The following is an 11,901-nucleotide window of genomic DNA, read 5'->3' as shown; positions in this document are numbered from 1 at the left end:
GAGAGTCGCGTGTCCACGAAAGGACAGCGCGTATCAACTGCCAATGAGAGAGGTCTCGCTCACTCGGGCCGCCTTTCTCTTCTAGCTCGGAGCCACGGCTCAGTTTTCACGGCAGCCTCATCCAGGAACCACCTGGCCAGAATGTCTCGAAGACAGAGACACGGTGAAACGTTTTCGTGAACTCCACTTCCCTCCTCTCGATCCTGGATCCGCGCGCGCGCTCGCTAGCCCGACCGCGCGTGTCAAGAGAAACACCGACTGCCCGAGCGACGAATATGTGACCCGAGGACAAGGTCGTCTTGAAACCAACCACGCTCGGAATCGCGCTTTCGGAATCGTTTCGAGCGCAACGACAAGGTATTTTTTTTTTTCGTTTCCTCTTCGGCGAAGAGAAGAGGAATTTACGCGCGAGTTTCCCTTACCTCGACGAAACGTCGCGCAATTTTTCGCGGGACGAATACGTGACCCGAGGACAAGGTCGTTTTAAAAGAAACCACGCTCGGAATCGCGCTTTCGGAATCGTTTCGAGCGCAACAACAAGGTATTTTGTTTTTCATTTTCCTCTTCGGCGAAGAAGAAAGGAATTTACGCGCGAGTTTTACCTCGACGAATCATCGCGCAATTTTTCGCGCGTTCTCGTGCAATCTGTATCGGTGACCAAGGTTGCGGATCGTTCGAGCACAAAGGGTGTATCCCTCCTGCGCGACAGATCCACGTGCGTTCACGCTGATACCAGCCCGTGCGGCGATTTCAACGCGTGGTCGGAGACACGCGCGTAATTAAACCGCTAAATACCGTGACGGTTTTCCGGTTCGACGACGACGACGAACTTTCGATCTCGTTCCGCGGCTTTCGATCCGTGGGCAGTTCGCCAGAAGGGGGCAGACTTTTCGTCGTCGATCTCGCGACGATCGATTTACCTTCCAACCCCGAACAGGATTTCATCGATCGCGAGAACGTATCGCGTTACCGAGACGAGCGAAAACCTTCCCGATCGTTACCCGGGACGAGGTCCCTCGCAAGGACAACCGGTGAAACGAAAATCGTCGCGACTCGACGATAAAAACGACCGATCCGTCGTTCTTTCGATACCTCGATTCGACGATTTCGAATTCCTGGTAATCGAGATCGAACTCGCTACCGAGCGAACAATCGACGTTGTATTCCAGATTCCTCGAGCTTTCCCCCCGGCTGTTATAATAACATTAATTGGCCTCGGAAAGTGGAACGCGGTTTTATTGTATTTTCCACGCGCCTCGGTTATTCCTTCCGCGAACCACGAACGGAAACAGGCTTTCTCACGAGGTTGGATCTCCTCTTAATTGTTCCCCGTTAACGTCTTCGCGCCTGACGCGAAATTAATAACGCGGCGGTTCCCTACGTGTCGATTCACCGGCCGATGTTCCGGGCTCGGTCCCGGTTACACTGGCCGTAAAGCGGAAAGAAATCTCGGGTGTCGTGCGTTCGCGAGGTTACGTCACCAGAACCGGTGCGAACGAATTTTTTAATACGAGTTCGAAATCCGAGTGACTCGGTTCATCGGTTGCGGGAGCAGCCGCCGCGCTAAGGTCGCTTCGAAACAAGTGAAAGGAACGAGTGTGTTTTCGTTCCGTGTACGACTCTGTCCGCGACAACTTGTCAAAAGACACCACGGTGTTCAACGTCGAGCGCGATACTCGGGGAAAGTACTGCGTTCGAGGTAAGGAAAGTACGCGCGTGCTCGCGATTCGATCGCGTAGAAACGTAGAAAACTGGTCGAAGAATCGTTCCATCGTTGGAGATTTTCGTTTCGGTGCGTGTTAACGTGGACCCTCGTTACCGTCGCGAGAAAGATTTTTCGAGGCTTCTCGGGGAACGGTTTCGCAGAGCGGCGTGTCCACGGTCGCGGTAGCCTCGTATCGTGTTCGAGAACGTTGCACGAACGAGAAGCGAAACTAGATCACCGCGCGTTTCTTTTTACCTTCTCGCTCTCTGAATTACTAGATTACTGGAACCGTAATAGAGCGCGCCGACGCGCGTTTCTCGGCTCGGCGGGCCTCGAGAGCGCTCGTGTCCGCCACGAATCTCGAGACTCGTCGTCGTAGACCTCGTCGTCGACGATCTTCTTTCCACCGATCGATTCTCGACCGGCGTCCTCCTCACCTTTTCTCGTCGACCTTTTTAAACGCCTCCTCCCAAGGCTGCCGTTTACGCTTCGATCGCCTTCGCGCATCATCGACCCGTTTAAATAATAAGAAAGAAAAAAAAAAAACACGCTCGAGTCGCAATCGTAGCTGGCCCACGCTTTCCTCGAGAACGCGCGTCCTCTTTATAGTAAACGCTTGCCCACGATCTAACGGTGAGCTCCGCGCGGACCGTGTTTGGATCGTGTTTGAAAAAAAGTTGTAAAACGAGTGCTACGAGATAGCGCTTTTTGAGCCCGAAGCGAACTTTTGTCGACGACTTCGAGAGGATTGAATCGTCGACGATGGCTTCGATCGCTAAAGGGTGGTTCGACCCTTTCGTCGATATTTCCTCCCTTCGAGACTACGATCGACTCCGTTCGTTGTAAATTAACGCGAGAATACTCTCCTCGATGTTTAATAGTCGGTTTCGAAACGGTAAATTTCGATACACCGCGTGCACGGAGTAACGTTACAATCTGGACAGTTATACACCGCGTCTTTTTTTACTTGTTCGTCGTTGTGGACTATTTTGGAATCGAGTTTCAAAATTTCGTCGCGTCGCTTCTCCGGTCGTTTCTCGGTTAGAAACCGGTGACGACTTTCGAAAGAAACCGAATACTTTACTCTCCGTCTCTTTCGTACGTTCGTAGAGGTACCAGGTTGTTCGATGAGTTTCGTCGTACGACAAACCTATTGCTCTCGTAACGCGATCTCTGTTTGCTTTTATTCCGCGAGTGCAACGTACGGACACGCGACTTCTGGACTCGCGAGTCGAAAGTGGTGGGAAAATTCAATCTAGTCGCGCGACTTACGGACCGAGCGGCGAAAAGGTTAATAGAAAATTACCGAGCAAAGGATTCCAAGAACGAAGCAGAGGACTGAAACTGTCGACGGTGGTTTCGATCGTGGAAAGGATCCGTTTAATGGACAATTACTGATGGAAAAGTAAACAATCTTCGCGATCGGGTAGAATTCCCGTTACAGCGTTTCGAGCTGGTACTTTTGCTTCCAAAGTCGAGAAAATGAAAATCCGTCGAATGGATCGGTTCAATAGGAAATTTACCAAGGAAACGATTACACGGTCGAAGGAGTAGACTCTTGTAGAGAAAAACGAAAAAGCTTCGCGGTCGTCGACGCGTTGAAAGTCGGTTGAAAGTCTCGTTTTGAACGTAACTCGCGTTTTGGAGAGCGAGTACTCTTGCTTTTGACGACTCTCGTTGTCGAGCGTGCACTTTTCCCTCCAACGTTCCAGAGAACGAAATAAAATCCACGGTGCTCGAGAGGATCGATTTATTGGAAAATTGCCAACGATCACGCGGTCGAAGTAGAACACACGCGCGAAGAAAAAGGAAAACTGTTCGCGATCGTGGTCGCGTTGAAACACGAGTCGAATTCGTCCGGATCGCGGCGCGCGGTTTCGAGCGTAGATTTGTCCGAATCGACGTTGCAACGGGTTGTTTCCTCGTTGGATCGTTATCGCGGAGAATCCGCTAATCTCGAAGAAAGTATTTGCATTCGAGCGCGGATCGCCGTTCGTTTCACTTTCCGTGTAAACTCGGCCGCTCCGACCGAGCGCGTCGGCGATGGCGCGCGCGTTTCCGATAGCTCGTCTTCTCGTTGCGCGACACACGGCGGCGGGCGATCGTGTCGCGGCAAATTACACCCCTTTGTCCAGAGTATTTGTAAAAAGTTAATTAACGTAATTGTTCCCGACGAGCCGCCGGCTATGATTTATCTTTCATCGCGGGTAACTTCGTGGGCGGAATTGTCAGCCCGGATCGCAGCTTAAACAGATACACGGAGGATAAGACGTTGCACGCGATTCCTCGCGGCCACGCTGCGCCCGAGGAAGCGTCAGCGTCAACGGCGACGAGGTCGTTCGTCTCTTTACGACTTCTTTGTTTCGGAGAGCGTACCGGTAGCGGCGAGCCGCGCAACGAATTAGTCTCGCCTCGACGCCAGCGCCCACGAAATTCGCATTTTTGTCAACGACCATCGTCACGAGCTCACCGGATGATTCATCTTAGCGTGGGACGTCGATTTTTCAGCGACCTCCAAAAATCGACCAGTCGAGGAGAAATAATCGACGAACGCTTCGATCAGTTACCGTGCTACTCAAATTTTAATATTGCCTCCCGTTCATCGCACGAACGTTTCACGCTTGGAACGGTTTACACATGGACACGTTTCTGCTCGAAGACGAATTTCACCCCTCGAGAGAGAGCGATTCGAAGCTTTGAAAATGGAAAAGTTTGCGCTATTAAAGTGATTCTTCGTTCGTTGAATGCGGATAAATTCGAGCACGGTTGATCGTCGGTTTCGCAAGTTTGCCTTTGCGAAGATCGAGTAAATTTTGAAACGGTTACTTCCGGTTTTCCGGTGGAAATATTCCGGTGTGCCTCCCGCGGCAAATTCTTCTTTCCCCGGACAACGGAGTCTTTCGAAACCCGATGCGTCACGATTTCTTCGAATCGAAATCGAGGAAAACGGAAAGCCGGTTAATTCGAGGGTCGCGTTTCGGATCGAGGAAAAATTTAATTGGCGCGGTTATACGCGTATCTGTGAGCGCGTTATCGCGACGCGGATCGAACGCGGGGCCAACGGACCGGCAGCGCGGGGAAAACTTTCTCACGTTTCGCGCAAAACGGCGCGATTACGACAGCCACGGTGACTAATAAAACTTGTACGGTTTCGAGCGATTGTTTTCCTTTTTTTTTCCGTGTCGTCATATTTCTTTTTTCTAACCTTTCGCTACGACGATTCCGTCCGTTGGAAGGCCAACGCCGAGCGAGTCACCGCGAGCGAAAAACGCGCGCATTGAACGCGGAGAGTCCTCGGCGTTCACCATCGCGTTTCGCGCTTTTTAAAGAATTCCCGATGAGTTTCGGGAAGAAAGTACTTTCCTTCGAAGCAAGGTACTCGGAGCTTTTTCATAAATTCACTTTCACCCTTAGAGGTAGAGACGCGAGTGAAATGTTAAAATAAAAGCGATATTCGGCAATCTTTCTCTGTAACGTAGAACCTCGATGTTTTCGTCGCTTTTCGTACACGTTCTTGAAGATTCCAAGATACAAATTTTGTTTTTTTACGATTTATTAATTTTCTGCGGAGCAATAAATATTGTTATTCTCCGTGGACCTTTCTCGACGACGTCCAGTGTGATACCTCGTTACTATATAAAGTTACTATATATTCTATAATCGATCTCCGATCGATAGGTTTTTTAGGCGCAAGCCTCGTTGGCTAAGTACGAACGTTATCGAAGTAACGTTCGATGTTTGGTTTCACAGATGATACTTCTTCTCCCGTTAATCTGGTCCATGGTCCTGCCCGCCATGGGCGGCTACGTTCCACCCGGGCCGCGTTTCAGATGTCCCAGAGAGACCAAGTACATCTTCCCCTGCGTGTGTTTACGCGGCAGCGACAGAGGACTCTACGTCCGTTGCGAGAACACCAATCTGGCCAGCCTCAGTTTGGCCTTTTCCAATTTGGGCAACGAGGGCATGCCCATCGAGGAGCTCGTTCTGTACAAATGTAACATAGGTGGGTATCTCGTAACCAGTTTACTCAAATTTCGGCCACTCGTGCCGAATTCCATCGTACCGTTATCGATACGTACTCGTAACGGATCCCAAACGGGTGAGTGAATCGTTATTGGTGTAATTAAAACACACTATTGCCTCGTGACATTTCTTGCGGTACAGATATAGTAAAAATTTGGTAAATTCAATTCGTAGTACAAGTTCGTTACAAAAAGGTAAACGTTTGTTATCGCACAGAAATTATCTATAGTAAAAGTAAGTATACACAGGGGGATGATTTCGTTACTCGAATCCGACGTAAAGATAGTATATCGTACACCGAGGCGAGGTACACGTTGCATTTGACCCTTTCGTTACCAAGGAGGAGACATCTCGCGTTTCTTAGATCGGGGGACGAAATATTATATTTCCTTGAAAATTCGGAGTAAAGGGATAAACGTAAATTTATTTACGAGACGTTGCATTTTTACCGAGCGAATACTAAACGTGTTACAATAATTTCGGAAACTAATTCTTTCGCGACACTGTTGCGCGAGATGTCTGGTCCTCGGTGAGAAAAGCGTCGAGTAAATCTCGAGACGGCCGGAAACCCAAGAAACCAACGTCCAGCGAGGAAAGTGGCGAAATCGTCGTCCGGTTAGGGTTTATGAAGCGTGGCGGGAAACGAAATTGCAGCGTCCCGCTCGTTTCGTCGAAGCACCGCAATTACACTCCGTGTTCTCGTTCGTGTTCCGTTCGAAGCGCGTTTTTACGGGCCGGCGCTTTATTCCCTGGATGTCCGAGTTCTGAGGTTCGTCGACACCCCGTTGAGACTGATCGAGGAGCACAGTTTCCTCGGGGTGAACAGGACGCTCCAGGAGCTCTACGTGACGAACAGCGCGCTGGAGAAGTTCCCGCGGGAGGCGTTGCAGATTCTCGGCAATCTGAGCATCCTCAGCATCACCGGTCATCGGATCGTCGCCATGCCGGGTGACAGCTTCGCCGATAGTGGGGCTGCCGCGAAAATCGAGAAACTGGAGATCAGCAACGGTACGTTCCCTTACGCGATAAGGAATCTCAGCTCGTTTACGATCTTCTGTTCGACCTACCCTCTCGTATTTGCCAGGATCTCTCACCTCGCTGCCCGTGGACGCGTTGACCGGCATGAAGAAGCTGAAGAAACTCGATCTCCACGGCAACGAGATCAAGGAGTTGAAAAAGAACCAGTTCAAAGGTTTGAGGGACACCGAGTACTTGGACCTGTCCCACAATCTGATCAACAAGCTGGACGGTTCTCATTTGGCCGACCTGACCAAAATGGGCTGGTGCAATTTGTCGCACAACGCGATCGCCGATCTGAAGAGGTACGCGACACACGGGGAAATTCGTTTCGTCCCGCGTTCTATCGTTCGCGCTTTCTCGATCGCAGAGGCACATTCGCGAGGAACTCCCTGCTGAAGGTGCTGAACCTGAGCCACAACAAAATCAGGAAGCTCGACTCGAACACCTTCCGAGGGATGCGTTTCTTGGCGAGACTGTTCCTCAGCGACAATCAGATCAACGACGTGGGCAGGGGAACCTTTGGACCGGTCACCAGGATAGGTACCATCGACTTAGCCAGGAACTTCATCAAGAAGATCGATTTCCAGATGTTCAATCAGCTGCAGTTCGCCGAGGTACTCCGTTCGATAACGTTCTTGTCCTTTCTCCAAATCTCGTTTCTAGATGCATCGCCTCTCTGGTGACTCTCTGAGTCGAAGTTGTACCATTTCCATGCTTGGACGCCTGCTGATCGAAATTTCAAAAGACGATGTTGCACACAGCTCGGGGCAGACCGTAGCATTCGAGCAAAGTACGCGTCTCAAATCCGTTTCTTCGTACACAAGTTACGGTACAAGTACTGTGCACGGCTCGCGAGAAGTCCTGCGGAAGGTATCTAATTGGTCTAATTGCTCGTACTCTCGGTGGTAGCGTATTATTGGCTACAACGATACACTTAACCGAATCGAGTGACAAAGAAAGTACACGAGACGTACCAAGACCATGTGTGACTATACAAAGCGAGTCGTGCACGGTAAACACCGGGTCGTTTCTTCGTCCACTCGCGCAAAGTTCGATTAGGCGTACAAGAACTGGTGACATCGATAAAGCTTCAAAGATTTCTCGTCACGTTCGTTTATCCCTATTCTTTCGTAGTTGCTGGACGTGTCCGAGAATTTCGTGACCGTGGTGGAGAAGTTATCCTTCAAGGACCTCTATCTGGCGACGGTGAACCTATCGCGCAACGAAATCTCCAAGATAGAGCCGGGAGCCTTCGAGAACTGCGTGAACATGACCGTGCTAGACCTGAGTCGCAACAAGCTCGATAACATTTCCAAGTACTCGTTCGACAGCGCCACCTACGCCACCGAACTGCAGCTCAGTTACAATCTGTTCACCGCTCTGAACCAGGTGTCGTAGAACGTCGAACGCGATCGTCGACAACTCTGGGAAACGAGACTAGCTTCGATGATTTCAGGTGCCGCTGCACAACATGACCGGTCTGAAGATCCTGAACGTTTCCCACAACCTGATACACTCGGTGCCTCGTCAAACCTTCCCCAAGTTGTACGAGTTGCACACGATCGATCTGTCCCACAACAACCTGTCCGAGATACACAACGCGGTGTTCCAAACGTTGTTCAGTCTTCGATTCTTGAACTTGTCGCACAACTCCATGGAGAAGATCAAACCATCGACGTTCGGACCATTGCCGACGCTCTTGGAGCTGGACATGAGCTACAATCGATTGAACGACGTCGCTCGTGGCAGTCTGACCAGGTTGCCGAGCTGCAGGTGACGGTTCATTTTCGTGTGCGATCGTAGACGTTAGATTCTGATTCGTCGATGTGACGCGGCGTATCGATTCGTAGGTCCCTGACGGTCAGGAGCAACCGGCTGACGAAGATCTTTCAGTTGCCGATCTCCTTGGCCCACTTGGAGTTCTCCGACAACCTGCTCGAGGAGATACCCACCGTGGACGTGTGGCCGTCGATGAACGCTCTACTTTCGTTGGACTTCTCCAGGAATCGACTGGCCGACAATCTCAAGTACGGGAGCTTCGAGAACCTGCTGACCCTGAGAACACTGAATCTTCGATCGAACAACGTAACGAAACCACCTTGGGAGGCGTTGAGCACTCTGAGCAGTTTGCAGTACCTCTACATGCAGGTTGAAAAATTCGACCGAATTTATGTCTCGTGTCGTAAAATCAACAAGGAGGGTTATCTCGCGAACGATCGTTTCAGGACAACCAACTGACCGAGCTGGGGAAATCGGCGTTCGGACGTCTGCCGATAGTGTTCGAATTGAATCTGGCCAACAACCGAATATGGAACGTGAGCAGTCGCGCCTTCGAAGGGCTGCTGCAACTGTTGACGTTGAACCTGACCGGTAACGATCTCGACCATATTCCAAACGGAGCGTTCCAGGGCCTCGTCTCCTTGAGAACGCTCGATCTCTCCCGTAACAAACTGGAGAGCCTGGACAACAAGACTCACGGCCTCCTGGACGATTGTTTGTCCCTGGAGAGGATCAATCTGAGTCGCAACAAGATCTCCTTCGTCACCAAGAAAACCTTCCCGAACGACCCGTGGATCCCGTACAGACTTAGAGAGATCGATCTATCGTACAACACCATGCCCGTGTTGACCTACGAGCTCACCATCGGCACGAAGAAGGTTCGCTCGTTGAACATCGCTCACAACACCATCAACGAGATTCGGAGATGTGAGTGATCGATTGGCTCCAGAATGTTACCAAGGTTTCTCATTTATCGCGCGCTCTTAAACTTGCTTCAGACGTGATCGGGAACCTAACGGCGGTGCAGACGCTGGATCTTTCTTACAACGAGATCAACGACCTCTCGGAACGGGACGTGTTCGATCCACCGTTGAATCTTACCAATTTGCATCTGGGTCACAATCATCTGACACGCGTACCGTTGCATAAAATTCTACCGTTGCCGAATCTCAAGGTCCTCGACCTGGAGTCGAACGAGATCGAAGCGTTCGACGACGTTTTCATGAAGATCATCGAAAACGGCACCGAGCTGCGTTATTCCGGTAACGATTCCCGTACACTCGCCGTGGCACACGGACACGGAGAGTAACGCGCGATGAAACACGATTTTCAGGGAACCCGTTACACTGCGACTGCTACGCGAGGCCGTTGAAAAGATGGCTGAACACGCACACGGAAATACCGGAGGAGTGGACGAACGTCAGCTGCCGGACTCCGAATTTCCTCGCTGAGAAACGCGTGTCCGAAATCACCGAGGACCTGATGGGTTGCGGGGACAGGGAGGTCAAGGAGTTCCCCGAATTCGACATCACTCCGGACGTGAAGTATCGAAACATCGAGTAGTGCGTATTTTCTCAAGCGATCGGTATTCTTACTTATGCGTAGGAAACAACGAACCGGACGATCCAAAGCGTGACACGATCGAATCTCAAGTGTCTTTAAGTTTACAACTCCCGTTTCGATGAGCTCGCGATCTTCCCCGCAGATGCTGCGGTATTTAAATTTTATTTAAATACACTATCGGTTAAAAGTTTGGGTACTTGTATCAATGTGCGAAGCACTTTTTAATTTTGATTAAGAATGTAACATAAGTGTTTCGTTACTCTTCGTTTATGTGCATAGACAGCAAAAATTATCAAAGTAAATTATGATAATTGATATATATTCTATGGAAACGTTACACATTACTTAACGTCGTAATTGTTTATTTTGTTGAGAAGAAAGCTACGAATCTTCCTCTTGGTAATAGTAAAATCGTACGGACAATGCGCAAGGATTAATGTACGGTGAAATATTCAATCTTGCAGTTCAGATTTAAGTGCCTAATGCAAATGCAGTTGATGTACCAAGATTTTGACCGGTACTGAAGGATGCCTGAATAATTTTCACGCGTTCTTTCACCGTGCACTTTTCCACGATTAATTTCCGATCCGTCCAAACGACGTGTATCAAGTTTCAATTTAATCGGTTCGACGTTACAAAAACAGCGGGAAATTCGAATCGACCGGTGACTATTGGGACACCCTAAAGTTCGAGATCGACCCTGGTACGCGCCTTAGAAACTTAAAGAAACTTGCGTTTCGATGGCTCTGGATCGTTTGGTTCGCGATAGAGTGTAAGATCCCGAAGGAACGTATCCGGAAGCTCACCTCCTGTGTATTTTCCAGCGACGAGGACGACAAGAGCTGGAAGGCGACCTGGTACGTGACGTCGCGAGAGGACATCGGTGACTTCTACGTGGTGGTCCGTGAGTCCGGAAGCAGCAAGTCGGCCATCGAGAAGGATCTAATCTACAGCGAGCGGTCGTTCAAGATCCCGGACCTCCAGGATTCGAGATCGAAGTACGAGCTCTGCGTCCTCGCGAGGGACTCCGAGGGGAACGTGAAGCACTTCCGGAGCTCCCAGTGTCAGCTTCTGGCGCAGAGCGCGTTCGACTCGTCGACGAGGTTCACGGGTACCGTGTCCCTGATCCTAATCGCTCTGTTCTGCGGCATTTTAGCGTGACGTGGAAGAAGAGTGCGTCTCTCGCGACACCACCGCGGAGAATGTTCCTCGCGGCTGTTTCGAGCGAAGCGCCGTGCTGTGAATCGGGCTACGCAATGTTTCGTAGGTCCCGCAATTAACCGTGTAAATAGCGAACGCGATCGTAATCGATGTCGCGGCGTGGTCACGTGGCTGTACATAGGTTGTACGCGTTACCAGAACTGCGAGGACGTTGATCGTCGAGTGTATTTATTTTTGTAAAAATATACGCTGACCGAGTGGTCTTCAGACCGGACCTACGGGAGTTTATCGCGCGCGCGTTACCGCGGGACGAGTCTCGGATCGTTCGTCGAAAGATCATGGGTCGCTCGGGTCGATCGACTACAAGTCACTAGACGTTACTGTAGTTTTACGTTGTTACCCTCTCGTCTCGTTCTCGATCTTCCGGAACGATAAATCGAGTTGTTCCGCGCACGAGTTGCATCGTGAAGCAAACAGCCGAGATGCACTTTCGTCGATCGCTACCGCAGGACCCGTGTACGCGAATCTTCGTTGCATCGGTATTATCGGACGTAGAGAGTGTTTCGTTTACGTCGAGGCTACGAAACGTCTCGTCGACGACTAATCGAAAAAGAAAAAGGTGAAACGCGTCTCTTAGTAATTTCGAGAGG

General features: G+C 50.4%; 1 protein-coding gene across 1 annotated transcript; it reads left to right on the top strand.

Moving 5' to 3' along the window:
• The first annotated feature begins 5,455 nt into the window (after positions 1-5,455).
• On the top strand, positions 5,456-11,693 carry Conv (insulin like growth factor binding protein acid labile subunit convoluted). Its single transcript, XM_076304219.1, has 11 exons — positions 5,456-5,708; positions 6,449-6,736; positions 6,813-7,050; positions 7,116-7,362; positions 7,883-8,137; positions 8,205-8,521; positions 8,599-8,896; positions 8,974-9,454; positions 9,526-9,789; positions 9,861-10,089; positions 10,915-11,693. Exons 1-11 carry the CDS (start codon positions 5,456-5,458, stop codon positions 11,249-11,251), a joined length of 3,207 nt encoding a protein of 1,068 aa, XP_076160334.1. The 3' UTR covers positions 11,252-11,693.
• Positions 11,694-11,901: the final 208 nt, after the last annotated feature.

Source organism: Ptiloglossa arizonensis, chromosome 2 (genome assembly GCF_051014685.1).
Source record: "Ptiloglossa arizonensis isolate GNS036 chromosome 2, iyPtiAriz1_principal, whole genome shotgun sequence".
In the NCBI taxonomy this organism is placed as follows: domain Eukaryota; kingdom Metazoa; phylum Arthropoda; class Insecta; order Hymenoptera; family Colletidae; genus Ptiloglossa; species Ptiloglossa arizonensis.
Note: the sequence above shows the minus strand (reverse complement) of the source record. Positions and strands in the feature narration are given on the sequence as shown.

Excerpts from the sequence above, each read along its gene's own strand:
- Conv (XM_076304219.1), top strand. The coding sequence starts at position 5,456 with ATGATACTTCTTCTCCCGTTAATCTGGTCCATGGTCCTGCCCGCCATG. Across the intron at positions 7,051-7,115 it reads GCGATCGCCGATCTGAAGAG|AGGCACATTCGCGAGGAACT; the intron begins GTACGCGACACA and ends TCTCGATCGCAG. Across the intron at positions 8,522-8,598 it reads ACCAGGTTGCCGAGCTGCAG|GTCCCTGACGGTCAGGAGCA; the intron begins GTGACGGTTCAT and ends ATCGATTCGTAG.